At 43.5% G+C, this 22,894-nt stretch overlaps 1 protein-coding gene across 2 annotated transcripts in view; it reads left to right on the forward strand.

Annotated features, from left to right (window-relative positions):
• NID1 (nidogen 1) overlaps positions 1-22,894 on the forward strand; it is a 92,429-nt gene that overhangs the window by 7,918 nt on the left and 61,617 nt on the right. For both annotated transcript variants that reach the window (XM_043925086.1, XM_043925085.1), the window contains exons 2-3: positions 19,157-19,456; positions 21,729-21,955. In XM_043925086.1, the coding sequence (XP_043781021.1) occupies positions 19,157-19,456; positions 21,729-21,955 (527 nt within the window). The remainder of the gene's footprint in view (positions 1-19,156; positions 19,457-21,728; positions 21,956-22,894) is intronic.

Genomic DNA, 22,894 nt, shown 5'->3' on the forward strand with positions numbered 1-22,894 from the left:
AAAATGCAGTGCAGTGTTGAAATACATTGTCTAGTCATTCAACAAATATTTAATTTGTTGCCTAACATGCCAGGACCAGTGCCAAGCTTTGGAGCTAGAGATTGAACCGAGACCAGTGTTGTTTTTGCTCTTCATAGTCTAGTGAGGAAGACAGACGTTAAATCAGTAATGATACAGATCACTGACCAATTGCCGCTCTGATAAGTGCTATGTAGAAGAAGTGTTGTGGTGAAACTGAGGTAGGTGGAAGGTCAGGAGGACCTTCTCAACCGGAAACTGAAGCCTGGAAAAAGGGGGTTAGCCATGTGAAAAAAGGGAAGGTCAGGATGGTGGCTCATCCTCTAAGACCAGGAGCATGTAGAGAGGAAGAGCCTGGCGTGTCTTTGGGATGGGATGAGAGCCAATGTGAGTGAGACTGCTGGGGCAAGAACTGGAGGAGCTGAGTCAGACTGGACACGCCGGCTCAAAGCCCTTTGCGCTTGACATCCAGCTTCTCACCACGTGTCTGCAACTTACACGGTGCGGCCGCGCTGGCTATCCGCCCCCGTCCTATTACCCTGCTCTTCTCTCACGCCAGGCTGCTGCCTCACCAGCCACCTCTTCTTCCTTGAGTACAGCCAGCTTGTCCCACCCTGGTGTAGGCTCTTCTCTCTGATCTCCATGTGTCTGCACCTTCCCGTCACGCAGGTCTCCGCTTAGACACAGACCCCCGTGTGTGATGTTTTGTTGCCTTGTCTTAATTTCATCCCAGCATGTATAGTCACCTAAAACTAGCTTGCTTATTTGTTCACTTGTTGGTTACTTGTCTTTTTCATTAGACTCTGAGCCCTTTGAGGGTGGGGTAGTCTGACCTGCCTTATTCACTGCTCTCTGCCTGGTACCGGGAGTAGTGTCTGGGGGACAAAGTGGGTGCTTCGTTATGGTTTGTTGAATGAATGAAGGAAGGAATGACTCCTAGGTATTTCTTTATTCTATAAAGCAGTGGGATGCCATTAGAGATTCTGAGTCGATGAGTGACTTGATTTGTAAAGATTTTTATTTTATATTGGAGTGTGTGTGTGCGCTAATTGCTCAGTTGTGTCATTTCTTGGCGACCCCGTGGACTGTAGCCTGCCAGGCTCCTCTGTCCATGGACTTCTCCAGGCAGGAATGCTGGGGTGGGCTGCCGTTTCCTTCCCCAACATTGGAGTATAGTTGATTGACGGTGTTGCATTAGTTTCAGATGTACAGCAAAGTGATTCAGTTATACATATATTACTGCATGTATTTACTTTTCAGATTTACTTTCCCATTTAGGTTATTACAGAATATTGAATAGACTTCCCTGTGTTACACGGTATCCTTGTTGGTTATCAACAACAATATCCTTGTTGGTTATCTGTTTTAAATATAGCGGTGTGTAATGTCAATCCCATGATCCTAATTTATCCCCATCCCCTCCTGACATGATTTATTTTTAAAAGATTTCCATCTCCTCAACAAAAAAATTGTGTTAGAGAAAAAGGAAGGAGAACTGCCTAGATTAAAAGGGTTTTAGAAACAGTCAAATGCAAAGTGAGGACTTTGTTGGATCCTGATGGAGACAAAGTGTTCAGAAAAAACATTTTTGAGACAAACTGCTTTTCTAGAAGAGCTACATACGGAGTTACTGATGGGTGAAATAATGGGGTGCCTTGGATTTCATTTAAAATACTTCAGAAGAGAAAACCAAATAATGCATATGTGTGGGGAGAATAGATAAATGAGAACTGGAGCGTGTGGGTGCTCTTGGTGGTTCTTCCCTGTGTGTGTGAAATTTTTCCCTTAGTTATCTTATCATAAGAAGCTTTTAAAAAATTATGCTGCCTCTGGATAGAGGGCTTTTGGGGGAAGTGTGGCGGAGGAAGAGTAAAGTCCACACCTGTTGCCAGCGTCCAGGGGAGGGTGTGACGGTGTCTGGACAGGGGTTGTGTGTGTAAGGAGGCTTGCTCGCGTGTTATCACATCTGAGACATGCAGCTGCCTTGTGAGGTCATTCGGGCAGGTGATAGGACCAGCCCCATACTATAAAAACTGACCTCTGCAGCTTGTCACATACTTTGTCAAAATGCATTCAGCTGGTGCTGAGGTGGACCTGAACTCAGATCTTACCATTCCTAGTTCCATGGTCTTTGTACTGTGCCACCTTGGACACTGATTTCTTCCCTTCCTTCATTGATTTATCCGTTTCACAGTCTCTTATCAGCGCTGTAGTGTACAGATTTGGGAGCCAGGTGTGTGGGGCCACATCACATGATGAGTGACACCCCACGTGGTCCCTGCTGTCATGGAACTCACTACCGTCATGACATACACGGCATCACAACACTCACCATTGTATTGCTTGTGAAAAAAGTTGGTTCCCAGTCCTTAAGGAGCAGGCTTATTAACTGCTTTTTCCTCAGGTAAATTTTTTCTTTAATTTTTTTTTTTTCTGGCTGTGACATGGGGCATATGGGATCTTAGTTTCCCAACCGGGGGTTGAACCTATGCCCCCTGCAGTGGAAGTGCAGTCTTAACTACTTGACTGCTAGGGAAGTCCCTTTAATTTTTACTTAGAAGTGTTTTCATACACATAGAAAAAAGGAGAGAAATACTAATATCATGAACACCCATGGACACATTTCGTAAATGTAACCTTTGTTAAGATTTTCCCTATTTAATTAATTCTTCTTTACTCATGTATCCAAAGTAAATTAAAGTCAGTATGACATTTCCTCACTAAATATTTTATGTGCGTTTCTAAAACAATAAGAGCATTTCCCTAACTAGCCAGCATACTATTATCACACTAAACAAAACCAACGTGTGTGTGTTAGTCATGCAGTCGTGTCCGACTCTTTGTGATCCATCCCATAGACTGCAGCCTGCCAGGCTTCTCTGTCCGTGGAATTCTCCAGGCAAGAATATTGGAGTGGGTTGCCATTTCCTCCTCCAGTGGATTTTCCCAATCCAGGGATCAAACCTGGGTCTCCTGCATTACAGGCAGATTCTTTACTGCCTGAGCCACCAGGGAAGCCCTAACAAAATCAATAATAACAGAAACAAAATCAATAATAATTTCCTATTTTCAAGTTATGCCTGTCCATATCAAATCTCTGATATCCCCAAAGCTGTCTTTATAAGCTAGAATTATTCGGACTGGGGACCAAAGAATGACAAGTGCTGCATTTGACTCTTTAGTCTCTTTTAATTTTACCAATCCTCTCCCCACTTTTAATTTATCAAGTTATTTAAGTGTCACTGCTTATTGTCGTATATAATGCCCTATTTTCTGCATTTGACTATTTTTTGTAATGTAGTCTAGCCTGTTATTGCATCTCTGTAATTTCTGAAAACTGGTAATTTTGGAAATATTCAGGTTCTTGTTTTTGTTAAAAAAGGTAGAATTTTATTTTTAAATTAACTTGGGGAATAGTAAGACAGTGCAAATGGTTAAAAAAAACTCGCAAAAACAGTGTTAAGTTTTCTTACTAGCCTGGCCTTCAGCCCCATTGTTCTCTCCCCAGAGACAATTATTATTCATGAATTTTTTATCTCCTCGCAGAGAGATTCTCAAATGTACAAACATATGTATGTACACATTCCCTCTTGTTTTGTACACTTCCTTGATTTTCTAAATAACAGCCTTAGGAGATATAATTTACGTACTATAAAATTCGCCCCTTTACAGTGTACAATTCAATGGTTTTGCATATCCCAGGGAATTGTGCAACCGTCATCATGGTCTAACTCTGGAATATTTTGCTCACACCTCCACCCGAACAAACCCAGTAACCTTTAGCAATCATTCCCATCTCTCCCCACCTCCCCCAGCCCCTGGAAACCACTATCTACTATCCGTCTCTATGGACGTGTCTGCTCTGGACTTTTCACATAAATAGAATCATACAACATGTGATCTTTTGTGACAGGCTTCTCTTGCCCAGCATAACATTTTCGAGGCTTGTCCACTTGGCAGTACATATCAGTTCCCGGTTCTATGACTGAATAATATTCTGTTGTTTAATTTGTCCATCTATAGGCTCGTGGATATTCAGCTTGTTTCTCCTTTCTGGCTGCTAGGAATAATGCTGCTATGAACGTCGTGTCCAGGTTTTGTGTGGACATCTGCTTTCAGGTCTCTTAGATAAACCTAGGAGTGGAATTGCTAGATCTTATGATAACTCTATGTTTAACATTTTGATGAACTGTCAAACCAGTTTTAAAAGAAGCTGTACCATTTAACATTCCCATCAACAATGTATGAGGGTTCCAGTTTCTCCATATCATCCTCAACACTTGTTGTTATTTGACTTTATGATTTTAGCCATTCTAGTGGGTATAATGTGGTATCTCATTGTGCTTTTGATTTGCATGTCCCTGATGCTAATGAGAAAAAGGAGTATGTCAAGACTGTATATTGTCACCCTACTTATTTAACATATGCAGAGTACATCATGAGAAACGCTGGGCTGGAAGAAGCACTTGCTGGAATCAAGATTGCCAGGAGAAATACCAATAACCTCAGATATGCAGATGACACCACTCTTATGGCAGAAAGTGAAGAGGAACTAAAAAGCCTCTTGATGAAAGTGAAAGAGGAGAGTGAAAAAGTTGGCTTAAAGCTCAACATTAAGAAAACCAAGAACATGGCATCCGGTTCCATCACTTCATGGCAAATAGATGGGGAAACAGTGGAAACAGTATCAGACTTCATTTTTTTGGGCTCCAAAATCACTGCAAATGGTGATTGCAGCCATGATATTAAAAGACACTTACTCCTTGGAAGGAAAGTTATGACCAACCTAGATAGCATATTAAAAAGCAGAGACATTACTTTGCCAACAAAGGTCCATCTAGTCAAGGCTATGGTTTTTCCAGTGGTCATGTATGGATGTGAGAGTTGGACTGTGAAGAAAGCTGAGCACTTAAGAATTGATGCTTTTGAACTGTGGTGTTGGAGAAGACTCTTGAGAGTCCCTTGGACTGCAAGGAGATCCAACTAGTCCATCCTAAAGGAGATCAGTCCTGGATGTTCATTAGAAGGACTGATGCTGAAGCTGAAACACCAATACTTTGGCCACCTTGTGCAAAGAGTTGACTCATTGGAGAAGACCCTGATGCTGGGAGGGGTTGGGGGCAGGAGGACAAGGGGACAACAGAGGATGAGATGGCTGGATGTCATCACTGACTCAATGGACATGAGTTTGGGTAAACTCTGGGAGTTGGTGATGGACAGGGAGGCCTGGCGTGCTGCAGTTCATGGGGTCGCAAAGAGTCAGACACGACTGAGCGACTGAACTGAACTGAACAGATGTTAATGATGTTGAGCATCTTTTCATGTCCTTATTGGCTATTTGTATATCTGCTTTGGAGAAACATCTGTTCATATCCCTTGCTCATTTTTAACTGGGTTCGTATTTTCATTGATGAGCAAGTTAAACATTTAACAAGAATATTTCATAAATGAAGCTGTGTATGTCACACTGTATAACATCAGGAGACAAGTGATGTCTGCTTACTCTGTTAGCTGCTTGTGTTAAGGTGATGCCAGCTTAGATCATGTCTGTTGGGTTACATTTTCCGCCTTGTGAGCAGAGGGCAAGCAATGGGGTGATACTTTGACTTTACACAGCTGTCCTCTTGCCCACCAACTTTTCACTTAATGTCTTTAGCAACTATTGATAATCTTTGCCTATATCAATTACTAAATTAAGGGTTGCAAAATGGTGTTCTATTTTGTCTTGCTGTTGGCTTGTTGCCTTTGCTTGTTGGTTTCTAGCATTCTTTCAGTTAATACATCATTAGCTGACTTCACGTGTGAAGTGAGTGAAGTGAAAGTCCTTCATCAAATGGGGCTTTGGGGTTATACTGGGGTTCTGTTGGTAGTTAGAATAGAAAACAGGAGTCCAAAATGACAGTGGCTAAAAGACAAGGAAGGGAAAAGCCCATGAAAATAGAACAGAGGAAGGTCCGAGGACCAGAGTGAGGACTTCAGTTAGAACAAACAGCACTCCTGGCTAAGCCAGTTTACATAGGGCAGGCCGGGGAGGGGGGGTGGGAGGGGAAACGTATAAAAAGAGGAGCCAAAGGGTTGGGGGTCTCTCTCTTTCCCATGTGTTGGGGCGCTCTTCTCTTCGCGTATTTGGGTCGACATGCCCTCACGCCTCGAGGATGGATTTTCCTGCTATTATCTAAATAAAATAGAGCTGTAACTCGGAGCTGTAACACTGATTTGTCTAAGAGCTATAACACGGTCTGTTCGAGACCTGAGAGCTATAACACGGTCTGTCCAAGACCCGAGAGCTGTGACACGCCGAGGGGGCTTTAATGTCTGTCACTCCAAATCTTTGTTGTGACCAGACAGAACCAAGGAGAATACACTCACCTGACCGTTCATTCTGGAAAGGCAGATGAGTGCTTTATTCTTTCTTTGTAATATTTGATGTTCAAATTAGGGGTTGATATAATCCAAGTTTAGGGAGTCCTTGTGCCCTAGTCAGCACAGGTAAACTTCTGATTTCTCCATCGGAGGTGTTAGAGAGGCAGGCTTCTCCCCAGAGACTGCCGGTTTGGACAAGGTCCTTCTCTTCCCTTCCCTACTGTTCTGAACCTACTGTACAGAACCTACTGTTCTGGAATGCTGAAGGACACTTCTACCTCTTCTGTGATCGACACATCAGAAGTTAAAATTTATAGACTCCCAGCCACTTTTCAATGTCTCAATAGTAATTCCCTGCAGAAGAAATGGCTAACTGATCCAGAGCCTCTCATTAGGCATTAGCTGGATTAAGTTTAAAACATTGGCTCATCTTTTAACTATTACCCCTAGGTTGCCCCTTGTTTTTAATCTGCTAATCCTTTTGTTTCTGTTTGAATTCAAGCCAGAGTCATTTCCCTGGCTCAGTGGGGTTAAGAGAAAACATTTGCAGTTTAGACTCAAGAGTTTTGTTCTGGCACTTCTAGTGTATGATCTTAGGCAAGTCTTATAAACGGAAATTCATTTTTTTCTCAAGTGAAAGATGAATATGATATTGAATCTGCCTGCCAATGCAGTGAGACACAAGAGATGCAGTTTTGATCCCTGGGTCGGGAAGATCCCCTGGAGTAGGAAATGACAACCCACTCTGGTATTCTTGCTGGGAAAATTCCATGGACAGAGGAGCCTGGCAGGCTACAGTCCATGCGGCCGCAAAGAGTTGGACACGACTGAGCAACTGAGCACTTATTAGATCCACTGTGATATCTGGAGTAAAAATGCTTTGTAAACTGTCAGATACCACAGGTCAGGGGTTTCCTGGTGGTCCAGTGGCTAAGACTCCCACGTTCCCACACGTTCTGGGAAACAAACTCACTCAGAAGGACAATGCAGATAGTGGAGTGCAGGTTATTACACCGGAGGGCCCAAGGCAGAGTCTCCACTTAGCCAAGGACCCTGACCAGTTTTTCTGAAAATCCTATATACCCTAAGTGTACGTGTCCAAACCCACCTCCCCAAATTCCCTGAAACTAGTCTGAACAAAGGAAGAGAAAGATACAATCAAAGTTAACCCATGATTCGTATGCCTTAAGCCTAGGTAGTTCACAGTGGACAATATCAATAGGCCTGTGGTCATACCCCAATAAGCATAATAGAATTTATGATTCTATTCGGTCACACAGATAATTAGGGTATTCTTTTAGGCAACAGAGAGTCTAGGTATGAGCCCTGGGGCTCTTCCACCCGGTGGGGGAGGGGGGGCCTGATTTTCCAGTAGGTATGTCGTTTCCATAGATACTGAGCATAGAGCTCAAAGGCCACAGTCGGGCCCAAGATGGAGTCCTGCTTTCAAGATGGAGCCTGTTCTGTCCGTTTCCTCCTTCATTCCCCCCTCTTGATGCTCTTACCCCTTGTGTGCTCATAGTATGAGCATCATTCACAGGGATATATTGCACCCTGACTCTTCGACCTTCAATTTGGGAGAACGACATCAACCTTTGGGTTAAAAAGTTCACAATACATTGTAAAATGAAGGGTCCACAAAGCAGAGCTATCAAGGCAACTGAGTGAAGTGAGTGAAGTTGCTCAGTCGTGTCCGACTCTTTGCGACCCCATGGACTCATGTGGCCTACCAGGCTCCTCCGTCCATGGGATTCTCCAGGCAAAAATATTGGAGTGGGTTGCCATTTCCTTTTCCAGGGGATCTTCCCAACCCAGGGATCGAACCCAGGTCTCCTGCATTGCAGGCAGACGCTTTAACCTCTGAGCCACAATGGTAAATATAGTTTTCCACCAATCACCCTTCACCCAAGATAGGACTGAAGTTCAAAAAGGAAGACCATCATCAGACATAACTTTTACCTGACCTTTCATGTCATTTAGGGAGGCTGATATATAGCCAGATAAATCAGGAATATATACACAACTTTCAACTTTAATTATAGCACAGGTCCTTCCTTGTGCTGAAACTATGGTTAGTCTTAAGATGATACCAGCAAGTCCTTGTAGCAGCAGTTGATTGTAGCGCTTTCTCTCTTTTTCTTCTTTAAGATGATCTTGGTTTCCCGGGGATCAGTGGGGTCCTTTGTGTAGTCCCCTCAGCGTCTTCCAGGTCTGCATGCTATGCGCTCCTCACCCTCACGTGGTGGATCCAGGGGGTGACACCTGCAGCTTTAACCGCAGTAGGGCTGCTTAGAACAACAGTACATGGACCCTTCCAGTGTGGGGCCAAGGAGTCGTGTGTCCAGTCCTTGACCACACCTGATCCCTGGGCACAAATTCGTGAGTCTGCTCCCCAAGGGGGAATGGCACCCTTTCTTGTACAAACTTAGTTACCTGATTTATTACCTTACCCAATTCCATCTGCTGTGAAATCTCATCTCCCCTTACCTGAGGCAAATTTGTTGACACCTGTTTTATTATGGGAGGGGGCCTCCCATACTCAATTTTGTACGGAGAAGAGCCGTGGGACTGTGGGGTCATCCTGAGTCTGAGCAGAGCCGTCGGCAACAAGCCCACCCAGGAGCAGTCAGTCTCTAAGATCCACTTGGAGAGTGTCTCTTTAAGTGTCCGGTTGGTTCCTTCCACCATCCCAGAACTCTGGAGCCTATATGCTGTATGTAATTTCGACTTGATGTTTTAAGTTTTGCTTACTTGTTATACTAAATCAGTTACGAAAGCCAGGCCATTGTCTGATCCAGTGCTGGTAGGAAATCCAAATCTGGGAACTATTTCCCTAAGCAGGCAACTGGCTACTTTTGATGCTCTTTCAGTCTGGGTAGGAAAGGCTTCTATCCATCCCGAGAACATACATACTATGACCAGCAGGTAATGGTAGTGTCGGTGAGGTTTCCTTTCAGTGAAGTCCACTTCCAGATGTTCAAAGGGCAGCGTGCCTTTTACCTGAATCCCTGGAGGTTTCTGTCTGTGCTGAGAGGCAGCATGGACCTGTGAGCAGGCAGTGCAGTTCTGAGATTTTGTCCTGCAGAGGGAAGAGAGGCGGGGAACCAAGAAATACTTTCGAATTAGCTCTTCCAGTTTATCATGGCCTAGATGGGTCGCTTGGTGTGTTTGGCTTACCAGAGTGGGTGCCAATTCCTCTGGTACCAATAATTTGCCACTTGGCGATTCCCACCATCCCTTTTCAGTCTTGATGACTCCTCTGCTTTGGCTAGTTGGTTTTGGACTTCAGTGTATTTTGGAGACCCCAGCGTTAGCTCAGGCAGCTCCGCCAATATGAGAGCTTTAATAGGGGCTTCACTTGTCACCCCCAAGCCCTCGGCTGGTTGTTTAGTGGTCTTATCTGCCAGTCTGTTCCCTGAGCCCAGGGGGCATCCTCTTTTTGATGTCCTCAGCAGTGTAAGACTGCAACCCTTTCTGGTTCCCAGGCAGCATCTAACAGGGTCTTAATTTCTTCCTTATTTTTAATATCTTTTCCACTAGCTGTCAAAGGCCTCTTTCGTTATACACAGCCCTGTAGTGTGGCAAAAGCATACCTGGAGTCTGTGTAAATGTTTGTCTTCTTACCTTTTGACAGCTGGCGGGCCTGGATTAGAGCATGTAGTTCAGCCCGTTGAGAGGACCAGTGTGATGGCAGAGAGCTAGCCTCAACGATGGTTTCTTCCATGACTACTGCATATCCCGACAGTCCTTGTCCTTATTTCACCAGGCTGGTGCCATTGGGGTACAGGACCAAATCTGGGTCTGGGGTTGGCTGGTGTCTCAAGTCAGGTCTGCTGGCATATTTCCTTGCAATCATGTGAGGGCCCACCTTCTCCCGCAAGAGAGAGAGTGGCCAGATTCAGGGCCTGACAAGGCTCAGTAGTAACATGGGGGTTCTTACACAACAGTCCCTGGTATTGAGTAATCCGGGATGCTGACAGCCATTTATGGGGGTCCCCTCGCAGGAGAGTGTTGACCTCATGCGGGACTTTTACGATTAAATCTTGGCCCAAAGTCAGCTTGGTTGCCTCCCAGACCAGTAAGGCAACTGCAGCAGCTGCCCGTAACCCTGTAAGTATCCCAGCCACCCAGTGGAGGTTACTTTTGCAACTGCTACCAATTTCATTGTCTTCCCAGTACAGCTATTTGCATTTCCAAAAGGGGCCCATTTGTTTCTTATTTGTGCCTACCTCAAGGATTTCTTAACCACATCTGTTCTAAAGAAGGCTTTCCCCTCAGTGTTGCAGGCTGCTTTCTGCCCTGAGGTTCTGCTGCTAGGCTCATTGAAGCCAAAAAAGATGGATGTTGTTTCACTTGCCTCAGTGTGCACTTAAATGTGAGAAATCTGACACATGATTTTAATGTTTGGAGTATCTGCCTTTGACTTTCTCCTAGGCTTCACGTGTCTCTAAGCTCACTTTAAAGATGCACAGAGATTGGAAGTGCTTTTTAAAGTGGGGACCACTGCTCCTCTGTGAGTTTGTGCTCTGCCCCACGTCTTCTTACTGTCAACAGAGTTGAAAGGATGGTAAGTGGATCCAGCTGTTAGCTGCGTGGCGCTTGCATTTTCACCAGGGGCGTTTTGTGATGTAATTGATGGTGCAGCTGCATGAAGAGCCTAGTGTTTGGTGTGTCCTTGGGGTGAATGAATAGGCGTGTTCTGTACAGGGGTGTTAAGTTGTGCTAGTAACACGTTAGGCTGAACATTACCTTTGCTGAAGGAACTTCTTTTTTCGCAGTGTAAACTGTCAGCAAGATTCAGGGAGGTATTTACATTGGTCAATGTGCTGGATGTGGCTCTTTTTCAATAAAGAAGCAATGTATTATTTACTCTGCCAAAAACCTCAGCTAGGCAGTATTTGGTGAGAGTTACCCTAAGACAATAATATTATTACTACTTTAGCCCTCAATGATCCAGACAGACTTTCTCAGGAATGCATTCAATTTACAATAGTTTTGACAATTCCCTGGCAGTGCACTGGTTAGGACTCTGAGCTTCCACTGCAAGGGGCACAGGTTCAATCCCTGGCCAGGGAACTAAGATTCCACAAGCCGCATGGCACAGCCCCCCCAAAAAAATTCACAAGAGTTTTGCCATGTAACAGTTACCAAGTCCAAGCTCATACTGCTCACCTCATGACAAGCCAGTAAATGAGAGTGGTTGGGGCAAGGAGTAGTGGCTTTTTCAGAAAGTCAGCAGACCAAGGAGATGGTGGACTTGTGCCCAGAAAACCATCTTCCCCAAGTTACCAGTCAGGTTGTTTTTTATACCAAACAGGAAGAGGTATTGGTTGCTGCAAGCTTTTTGGTGTGAGAATCCTCTGTTCTTACAGTGCTCCATGTAGGTTTGGTGACAGTGTCCCTATAAACTTCCAACAAGACAGCTGTTATTCTCTGTCTTGCAACTTTTTATCTCTAGTGAATGGAAAATGTTACACCTTTAAAGGTCAGAGCCTTGAAAATGCCTGTATATTTCAGGCCATAGGCAACATGCTTGTAGCAAAAGCAATAGGATACAAAGGATAAAGGAAAAGAAAGATCCAATATGGAGTCAGGTTTGCTCTTCCCTATTACATAATCTACAGCAAGGAATGTGCTGGTGCCATTGCAACTCAGGGAACCTGAGTCAGGATTCCAAGGTGCTAATTTGCAAACTGTTAAAAGATAAACTGAGGCATATATTTTAAAAAATTGAGAGTTTATTTGAGCAAAAATTGATTTGAATTGGGCAGCATCCAATCTAGCAAATAGAAAGAAGCTCTGAGGAGCTGTATGAAGTGAAAGGCTCTATTAGGCAGAAGGGAGTGGGAAGAGGAAAGTTATCTGGCAAAAGAAAAAAGTAGGTTGTATTATTGCAAAGTTATTTTTCTTTAGGGTAGCAGGAGTCTACCCAGAAGATTACCTCACTACTGCTAATCAGATGGTTCCTGATTTAACATTCCATACAGTGGAAACTATAATTAAGCCTCAGTTTGGTAATGTGGGGCTTAGCATAACTGACTCCATTTTGGGCCTGTTGTCTTTTTCTTTGTTTTTTCCTTTTTTGTTATTGTTGCTTGTTCCTTTTTTTTTTTTTCTGTTTTTTAACAAAAGAGAGAGAGGTGCAGATGTACAGGAGCTGGTGGTAAACCCTACTTGGAGAGGGCAGGAGGGCTTCACAGGGAGAAATGAGACTTTGCCAAGGATGAAAGCTGAGCAAGGATCTTTGGGGCTGAGGGAACCATAGATGCAAAAACTTTTATGCAGCTAAGTAGGTGAAACACCATGGTGAGTTTGGAGAAGTGTAAGCAATTAAACAAATTTTTCTAGCACATGTATTTCTGCTTTAGCCTTCTCCTTACCACCCATTTCTCCTCACCCCCTCCGCCCTCTCTGCCACCTGCCCCTCTAGGTTGTCACGGAGCACTGGGCTGGGCTCCCTGTGTTATGTAGCTGCTCCCCACTAGTTACTGTTTTACAGATGGTAGTGTGTGTACGTCAGTAGTACTTTCTCAATTTGTCACAACCTCTACATCCCCTGCTGTGTCCACAAGTCCATTCTCCACGTCTGTCTCCATTCCTTCCCTGCAAACAGGTTCATCAGTATCATTTTTCTAGATTCCATATACATGCATTAATATGCAATATTTGCTTTTCTCTTTCTGTCTTACTTCACTCTGTATTAATAGGCTCTAGGCTCATACACTTCACTGCAACTTATTCAAATTTGTTCTTTTTTATGGCTGAGTAATATTCCTTTGTATATATGTAAAATAACTTCTCATCCATTCATCTGTTAAAGGACATTCAGGTTGCTTTCATGTCCTGGCTATTGTAAATGGTGTTGCAATGAATATCAGGGCACTGCTGCTGCTGCTAAGTTGCTTCTGTCATGTCCGACTCTTTGCAACCCCGTGGACTGTAGCCCACCAGACTCCTCTGTCCATGGGATTTTCCAGGCAAGAATACTGGAGTGGGTTGCCATTACCTTCTCCAGAGGATCTTCCCAACCCAGGGGCCAAACCCAGTTCTCTGCATCTCCTGTATTGGCAGGCAGGTTCTTTACCACTAGTGCCACCTGGGAAGCCTGAATGTACACAAGAGGTACGTGTGTCTTTTAGAACTGTGGTTTTCTCAGGGTATATGCCCAGTAGTGGGATTGCTGGGTCATATGGTAGCTTTATTCCTAGTTTTTTGAAGAATCTCCATCCTGTTCTCCATAGTGGCTGTATCAATTTACATACCCACCAACAGTACAAGAAGGTTTCCTTTTCTCCACATCCTCTCCAGCATTTACAGTTCGTAGATTTTTTTGATGATAGCCATTCTGACTGGTGTGAGGTGGTACCTCATTGTAGTTTTGATTTGCATTTCTCTAATAATGAGCGGTATTGAGTATCTTTTCATGTGCTTATTGGCCATCTGTATGGCTTCTTTGGAGAAGTGTCTGCTTAGGTCTTCTGCCCATTTTTTAAATTGGATTGCTTGTTTTTCTAGTATTGAATTGCATGAGCTGCTTATATATTTTGGAAATTAATCCTTTGTTGATTGTTTAATTTGCAATTATTTTCTCCTGTTCTAAGGGTTGTCTTTTCATCTTGTTTATAGTTTCCTTTGCTGCGCAAAAGTTTGTAAATTTAATTAGATCCCATTTGTTTATTTTTGTTTTTATTTCCATTAAACTAGGAGGTGGGTCAAAGAGGATATTGCTTTGATTTATGTCAGAGTGTTCTACCTATGTTTTCCTCTAAGAGTTTTATAGTTTCTGGCCTGACATTTAAGTCTTTAATCCATTTTGAATTTATATTTGTGTATTGTGTTAGGAAGTGTTCTAATTCAGTCTTTTACATGTAGCTGTCCAGTTGTCCTAGCACCACTTATTGAAGAGGTTGTCTTTTCTCCATTGTATATTCTTTCCTCCTTTGTCAAAGATAAGGTACCCATTGGTGCATGGTTTATCCCTGGGCTTTCTATTTTGTTCCATTGGTCTATATTTCTGTTTTTTTGTGCCAGTACCGTACTCTCTTGATGACTGTGACTTTGTAGTATAGTCTGAAGTCGAGGAGATTGATTCCACCAGTTCCATTTTTCTTTCCCAAGATTCCTTTGGCTACTCAGGGTCTTTTGTATTTCCATACAAATTGTGAAATTTTTTGGCCTAGTTCTTTTGAAAAATACCCAGAAATAAACCTACCTAAAGGGATTAAAGACCTGTATGCAGAAAATTATTAGACACTGATGAAAGAAATCAAAGATGGCACAAACAGATGGAGAGATATACCATGTTCTTGGAAGAATCAGTATTGTGAAAATGACTGTACTACCTAAAGAAATCTCAGAAGGTGTTATTTCAGTGGAGCCCTGGAGGATGTGAGAAACAGCCCATTATGTGGATGCAAGAGGTGGGGAACAGGGTGCTGGTGGTCTCAGGGATGGAGAAAGTGCTGTGTACTTCGGAGACAGGACGCACGGTACATGGGATGAGAGAGAGGAAAGAATCAAGGCCGAATGCCAGGTTTCTTGGCTTAAGCAGCTGGGTCAATGGCGGTGATGGGCATAGCCCTGGGCAGCTGGACAGGGGGACTGCATGACTCTCTGTGGTCTGCCGTCTAGTCCCCTTGGAGATGGTGTTACGCACCTGGTTCTTGGACTCTTTAATCAATAGACATTGATAAGAAGCCAGACAAGAAACTCAGGCAAGGCTCTACGGGGGCTCATGCTGTAGCATGAGGGGCCAAAAACAAGAAACAGGCGCCCTTGCTCGCTCTTCTAGAGAGAAGTGAACTGGTCCCCTAAATGTGGTGAGGGCGGAGGCAGATTGGTGAGCTGGGCGGAAGGGGAGGCCTGCGTGGCCGGCCCGCCCCCTTGGTGGTGCTGTGTGCAGGGATCATGTGCCCTTACCTGCTTTTGCTCCAGGTTCCTCAGAAGTGGCCCTTGGTTTGTGGCTTTTTTGTATCTTATTGTTCACAATGTGTCTCAACTGCCATTGCCTGTGGTTATTTTTAGTACTTTATAGTTTCCTTGTATTCTGTTGCTGGGGGAGGCATTTGTCCAGGTCCAAGTGCAGGCGCTCAAATAGAGGGTCCCAGGTCCCAGCCTGTCTCAATTGTACTCAGTCGCTCCTCCTGGTCCACTAGGGGCCTTTGAGGCCCTTCTTTTTGTGCGCCTGCCCTTCTGTTGAATTGCTCAACTTTAAAAAGATTGAGAAAAGGAACCAGTCCAGTAGGAGCATTACAAGCTGGATGGATTTGTGAAAGGAGACTGGCACCCAAATGTAAGAGAACGTTGTTCATCAAGTCTGCCATTAATTGTTACATCTGGAGAAAACAAAATCAAAAATGTTTACTGAGACGTTTAAGAATCGAAACTTCAGGATGTTCTGTATATGACATCTTTTTTTCATTATCACAGAGAAGTGAGTTGAAGGTGCCATAAAACTGGCTGAAAAGTAATTTTCCTAATAGTGCAAATATTAATGACCGTTATCTGGTCTTTGTCCAAAGTATTTGCAGGCAGGGATTCATGATACTTGTCTAAAACCTCAATTCCTAAAGCATTTCTTGTGAAAATAGGAACATTCCTGTGCCCAGATTCTCAACAATAAAAGACACCAGGAGCGTTTTCAAAACTGTTGGCCTGATTTAAATTTCACTGGAAAACAGCTTTTTAAAACCAAGTTGTCTGTATGTGGTCTCCATGTGATCACTTCCCACTGGCAGCTGGTAACTGCCAGCTTCTGGTGGCTTGAGAAAGTGAGCTGTTTCCCACGCTCCCACACGGCAACCCAATCAGGATGTTTGTGCTGGGAGATGTTTGGATGGGGTTGAGGCAAAAAGGGCGAGAGACCAGCTGGACGAGGCTCCTTCCCCAACTCCCGTCTCTACAGCCTGTCCATGCATTCCAGAAAATCATTGCTGGTGCCAGGTGGTGATGGAAATTATGTCACCTGAATACTTAACAGCCCATGAACTTTGGTAAAATGGGAGGGTTTTGCTAAGTCTACAGTAACTCCCAAACCTGTTGCTCTTCTCCCTTCCCAGGGCCCAGATTGGCTCCATCAACGCTGAACCTTTTACCTGGCTCTTGGCAGGTTGTAGAGTTTATTGTCTGCCTCTGCCCCCTCTAGGAATGAGGTCTGAAGTGACTGAATGATGAGGCCATGGGCAGAGGAGGGAGGGAAGTAAGTCAGCTGGAAAACTCACAGGACTTCTAATCAACTGAACAACTGCAACTCCCTTCGATGCATTCCTGTTCTTCCAGTCTGTAGCTTCTTGAAGTGCAAACTAGGGTGCTACATGCAAAGTCGCTCCCATTGCATTCAGGATTTTTAAAAAAATTCATGGACTCCAGAAGTAAAAAGACCACTTGTGTGGTGTTCTTTGCCCCCAGATTCTTTACCACTGAGTCACCAGGGAAGCCCTGGAAGGATATGGGAGAGGCTCAAAGCCTCATCGTAAGCCTGGTTTGGCAAGGAGGCCCAAGCATGCCCACCACTAGGGGGGCTATGGTCCCTTCCCCATTTTCCCAGGGAATGTGGATTTTAGTTGGATAAGAACACAGCAGTATTTTCATAGGCTTTAGACTGGTTTCAAGAAGTGTTAACTGGACTTCCCTGGTGGTCCAGTGGTTAAGAATTTGCCTGCCAATGCAGGAGACATGGGTTTGATCCCTGGTCCTGGAGGATCCCACATGCCACGGGGAAACTGAGCCCATATGCCACAACTACTGAGCCTGCACTCTAGAAAAGCCACCACAGTGAGAAACCGAAGCCTTGCAACTAGAAAGTAGCCTTGCTTGCTACAACTAGAGAAAGCCCTCGTGCAGCAACGAAGATCCAGTGCAGATTAAAAAAAGAAAAAGAAAAAACATGATAATTAATTTCAAGAAGTGGTAACTGATAACTGGTTTCAAGAAGGCTGAATTAAGTGACTAAGTGAACATAGTGAACTAAGTGAATTAAGTGAACATAGTGATTAAGAAGGGTCGATTTGGAGTTGGTCTCCCTGGGTTCAAATCCTGGTGCTGCCACTTATTGGTAACTTTGGACAAATTGATTCACTTATTAATACCTTATTTTCCACCTAAGAAAAATGTGGATAATAGTAACAGCTATTCTTGGGTCCGTCCTCCATGATAAATAGTGAAAGTTCTGTTTGACAACTTCATTGGCAAAAGACAGGGTTAATCTATTTTTGATTCATTATCATAGTCATTTTTCTTATTTTAAAAGAAATTCAATTGCAAACATCTTTGGGACCCCAGACACTGTGCCTGCTATCTGCCTGGCAGGGCTGTTAAAAACACTCTCAGCTGAGAGTAGCACCTTATTGCTTTTCTTGGCACCTTTTGATACCTGGTGAGGTTGAAATGGAACATGTTCCTCTTATTGGTCTTTCTTCTTGAAAACTGTTTGAAATACCCTTTGGCCTGCTTCCCATTGGAATCTTGATATTCTTTTATTTACATATAAACTTTGTTTTCTGATCATGCACATAATACATTTATCTTGAAAATTTTGGGGAAAAAGCAAATTTATTAGAATAAAAATGACCCTCAGAATTAAAAAAAATGGTAATAGCTATTCCTATGGGGTTCTTTTGAGGATTAGATATTAATAAGAGGTCTGGAACATGGTAAGCATCCAGTAATGTTAGCTATTGATGTAGGTCATTAATCTGCTCAAAATAACAACACCCTCGTGGCCCATTCACATTTACTTCTTGACTCTCATTTGCTTATTGTCTCATCATCTGTTTGTGTTAGTCCTGCACATCCTTCTGGATTGGGGGCGCCTTGAAAGCAGAGTCTGGGTTGTGCCCATTTGTGGACCCACAGCTCTAGTACAGCCCTGGTTTGTCATGATTAGTTCATCTGTTGAGTAAATTAAGGCAGGCTTTGATGATGACTTATGTTTGAATGGTGCTTTTTGTGCCATGAAGCACACACATGGGAAGCCTAAGACTCGAAGTTTAGGACCCTTGCCGAAGTCATATGACAGAGCCAGGTCCTGTGATTCTTTTATTTATGTATTTATTTAGTTGGGTCAGGTCTTAGTTGCAGCTCCTGGGCACTCTAATTGCTGTGTTAGGGCTTAGTTGCTCCGAGGCATGTGGGATCTTAGTTCCCCAACTGAATCAAACCTGTGTTGCCTGCATTGCGAGGCAGATTCTTAGCCACTGGATTACCATGGAAGGCCCAAGGTCTGTGATTCTTGCCCTTGCTCCTTCCAGTAGGCTGTCCTCTCTAGGAAGAGAATGCCAACTTCTGTAAGTCCAGATCATGTCTTTTGCCAGTTCTATTGTATCCGAATCTCACATAAGTGAAATTTTATAGCATGTACTACAGTTGTGTCTGGATTCTTTTGCTCAGCTTAATACTTGCGAGATTCACTCATGTTGTTTTGTGTATTTTTAAAAATCACTACAGAGTATTCCACTATATGCTAAGACCAAAATTTATTTACCTGTTCTCTTGTTGATGGGTATCTAGGTGGTTCCCAATATTTGGTTGGGCTTCCCCAGTGGCTCAGTGGTAAAGAATCCCTCTGCCAGTGCAGGAGATGCAGGAGATGTGGGTTTGATCCCTGGGTCAGGAAATGGCAACCTGCTCCAGTGTTCTTGCCTGGAGAATCCCATGGACAGAGGAGCCTGGTGGGCTATAGTCCCATAGGGTCATAAAGAATTGGACATGACTGAGCATGCACAAAATTTGGTTCTAAGTCTCTGCACTCCTTTTAATGATGCTTGGTTTTTTACAGGTCACCACAAATGGCATCATTGCCATGAGTGAACCCCCAGCCAAAGAAACCCACCCTGGGCCCTTCCCACCGACCTTTGGAGCAGTCGCCCCTTTCCTGGCGGACTTGGACACAACAGATGGCCTGGGGAAGGTCTACTATCGGGAAGACTTGTCCCCCTCTGTCACTCAGCTGGCTGCGGAGTGTGTCCAGAGAGGGTTCCCAGAAGTCTCTTTCAAGCCCAGTAGTGCGGTGGTTGTCACTTGGGAATCCGTTGCTCCCTACCAAGGGCCTAGCAAGGACCCCGCCCTGGAAGGCAAGGTAAGCACCCGTCCAGGCACAGGGGCAAATAGTCTAATATGTTGGCTTTGCACACTTTGGTCTTCTGGTTTGTGCTACTCTGATGTACACCACGTCCATGCGATTGATAAAGGTAGGACATCCAAAGCAAAATCTAATAAGCTATTTATTGCAGGTCTGAAATGTCCAAAATCTTATCCACAGGGCTACCTAAATCTGTGTTGTAATGATGATCCAGTGTAAAGAAAGCCAAGATCCCTGAGATAACTAGCCACGTGGCAAGGACAGAGTTGATAAATTACAGCCCTAGCTGCTCTTACTTTGGGTGGTAGATAATGGGAGGTGGTTTCTAGACAGAGAATTTATTATGAGTTTATGAATATGCAGTGATAAAATAATAAAGCAGTCCCAAGAGATGTGAAGAACTAAAGACAAGACCCAAGTTCTAGTTGGGGGGACAAACCCCCCACCATCTATTTGTACCATGTGAATGGTTCAGGACACAGGTTTCTTTATAACCAGGGCTGCGGTTTCTGTAGATTCAGTGGTTGGGAAAGATGTTAGGCTGTGTAGAGCTTGGACCTGCGCTTAGATGGGGAATATTTGAGCAGGTCAAGAAGCCCATCTCTAGATCTGAAGTGAGCCTTTAGGACATGCTTCAGTTTCTCCTTGGAAAAATAAATTCACTCCACCATTATTTAACTTTTATAGCATGACAGGGTAGAGTACAACTTGAAAGGTCCAAAAACATCTTTAAATGGAGGAAATGTTCCAGGCTGGTGGTTCCCAAAGTGTGTACCACAGAATACTGGTCCTACAGACAGTCCTTGAGGAAAAAGACTCCTTGGGCCAAATAAGTTTGGGAAATGCTAAAACTATAGGTCCCTCTTGGTGTCTCAATCTGGAAAGCCCTACAGTACGGAAACCTGCTTACCTTGGTTTAATTTAGTCAGCCCTAAATCTCTTGGCTGTACCATTTTCCCTCCCAAATAAGACATTGCATCCCAGAGAGCACACTTTGGAGAAAACGGACACGTTTTGCTTTGGCACCTGTACCCGCCTGAGTGGCATGCTTGAAAACTGTTTAAAATCTTCAGTTTCTTGGGACTTCCCTGATGGTCCAGTGGTTGAGACTCCATGCGTCCATGATAGGGGCATGGATTCCTTCCCTGGTGGGGGAACTAAGATCCCACATGCCACATGGCATGGCAAAAAATAAATCAATAAAATAAAACCTTAAATTTCTCAAGTGTGCATCCTCTTTACTTGAGTAATAACTGCCCGACCCATTGTACAGAGCTCTTGCCTGCCTCAAGGGTCCAGTCTCCTCTCATCCTGACTTCTCCAGTCCCCCCTGTAGCAGCTGGACCAGATTATTTGCAATTCCCTGATGAGGCTTTTTGCTTGTTTGTTTTAGCCACAGTCTCATGCACTGGTTGTGCTCTGCTTGTGATGGCCTCTCCCTGACCCTCACTGCTCGTGTTGAGCGCCTGCTTGTTCACTCAGCCTCCTCTGCCCCCGCCCCTTCCAGCCCTGGGCACTCTGCCTGCACGCAGCTCGGTTACAGAATCCATGCTTTAGTTTGGGAATGTTTTGTTCAGATGTCAGTCTTCCCACCTAAACTGTTAAATTCTCAAGTGCCAGGATCATGTATTTTTATCCTTCGTCTTTACAGTGCTTGGGGCCATGTCTTGCACCCAGGAAAGGTACTAACATGAAGGAATACGTTCTCTGCCCAATTCTCATATGCTGGCTCACATAGTCCTCGTAACATTTCTTTGCACTAGGTGATTTTCTCTCCATTTTACAGATTCAAAAATCAAGGTTCAGAGAGGTTAGGTAACATGCCCAAGGTCACTCGGCCAATGATGAGGGCAAGGAGTTGGATTCAGATCTGTTTTCTCCCAAAGCTCATGTTCTTTCTTACTGAACAGTGCCTGGGCTCAATAAACTAAATAATAAATGTGGTTGAATATGTTTAATGGCTGTGTAAACAAGTTCTGGGATAAGAATTTGCAAATTTGCTTGAGAGAGAGAGGTAGCATCTCTATAATTTTTGGTTAACCCTAGGGTCACAGTTATGCAGAAGGTATTCATTGGCTAATTAGAAAATTTCATGTTGACATAGCCTTAGAGATATTTAAGTGGAATTATCCTGGAATACTGTCCTTGCTACAAAAATATTTCTTTAGAATAAGGTGCAAATAGTGCCATCTCTGTATTTTTTATATGTAGTCTGGTGAATAGCACAGTTTAAGATCCTGAGTAACTGAATCTTAACTCATCTTTACAGAGAAACACATTCCAGTCCATTCTGGCCTCCTCTGATTCCAGCACCTATGCCATTTTCCTTTATCCTGAGGATGGTCTGCAATTCTACACGACGTTCTCAAAGAAGGAGGAGAACCAGGTTCCTGCGGTGGTTGCTTTCAGCCAAGGTTTAGTAGGATTAATATGGAAGAGTGACGGAGCTTATAATATATTTGCTAATGACAGAGAATCAATTGGAAATCTGGCCAAGTATGCTTTTTTATTCTTCAGTAGATTCTTCCTTTAATAAGATTCTCAACTGACTGTTTTATAAGAATAATGTAATGGGCTTTATAGAATATCACCTAAAAATGTGGATTTAAATTCTGTAGGGGACTTTGCTGGAAGTTCAATGGTTAGGACTCTGCGTTCTCACTGCCAACAGCCCAGGTTCAATCCCTGGTTGGGGAATTAAAATCCTTTAAGCCGTGCAGTGTGACCAAAAACAAACAAAAAGTTTAAATTTTGTGTATAGTTTTTATATTATGTAGTACTTTTCTCCTGATGAATTCAGGGAATATACTCTTAGAATGAAAGGCATCCAAGTTTTTAGATATCATTTTCATTTGAAACAGTTTTATCATGTCTTCTATAAAGTTAGAAATACAAATTATTCAAAACTATCTCTTGCTATGAATCCATGGCTGAGAGGGTTTTTCCCTACACTGACTGGGGCTGGGAATGTTGTTATAATAGAAACAGTGCTCTCTTGGCCTATTTTGTAGAATTTGGCAAAAGGGGGGAAAGCTCAGACTTCTTTTTCTAATAATTAAACTTAATTATTCTTTAAAAAAGGAAGCACCTCCTCCTCCCAATTTCATTTTGTCAATGGAGTCTGAAACTCCTCTACCCTTTGATAATGTACTGGTAAATATTTAACAACTGACTTTATGCAGGTTGGGGAAGCCCTCACTCATTTATAGCATTTGCCTATTTCCGTGGTATAAATATGTCTACCATGGCCGGTTTTCAGCTGTTACATCATGTCACTCACCCGGAGGTTGAGAAAAGGTGAACCATTATATAGTATTCTCACCCTAGAGGTGCAGTAGATTCAGATAACTTCAAGAACATAGCTAATAGGAACATAATTCATATGGGATGACTTTTTAATATAGTTTGTTTAATTGTAAGTTTATATAATTTGAT

The sequence above is a fragment of the Cervus elaphus genome, chromosome 15 (genome assembly GCF_910594005.1).
Source record: "Cervus elaphus chromosome 15, mCerEla1.1, whole genome shotgun sequence".
Lineage (NCBI taxonomy): Eukaryota > Metazoa > Chordata > Mammalia > Artiodactyla > Cervidae > Cervus > Cervus elaphus.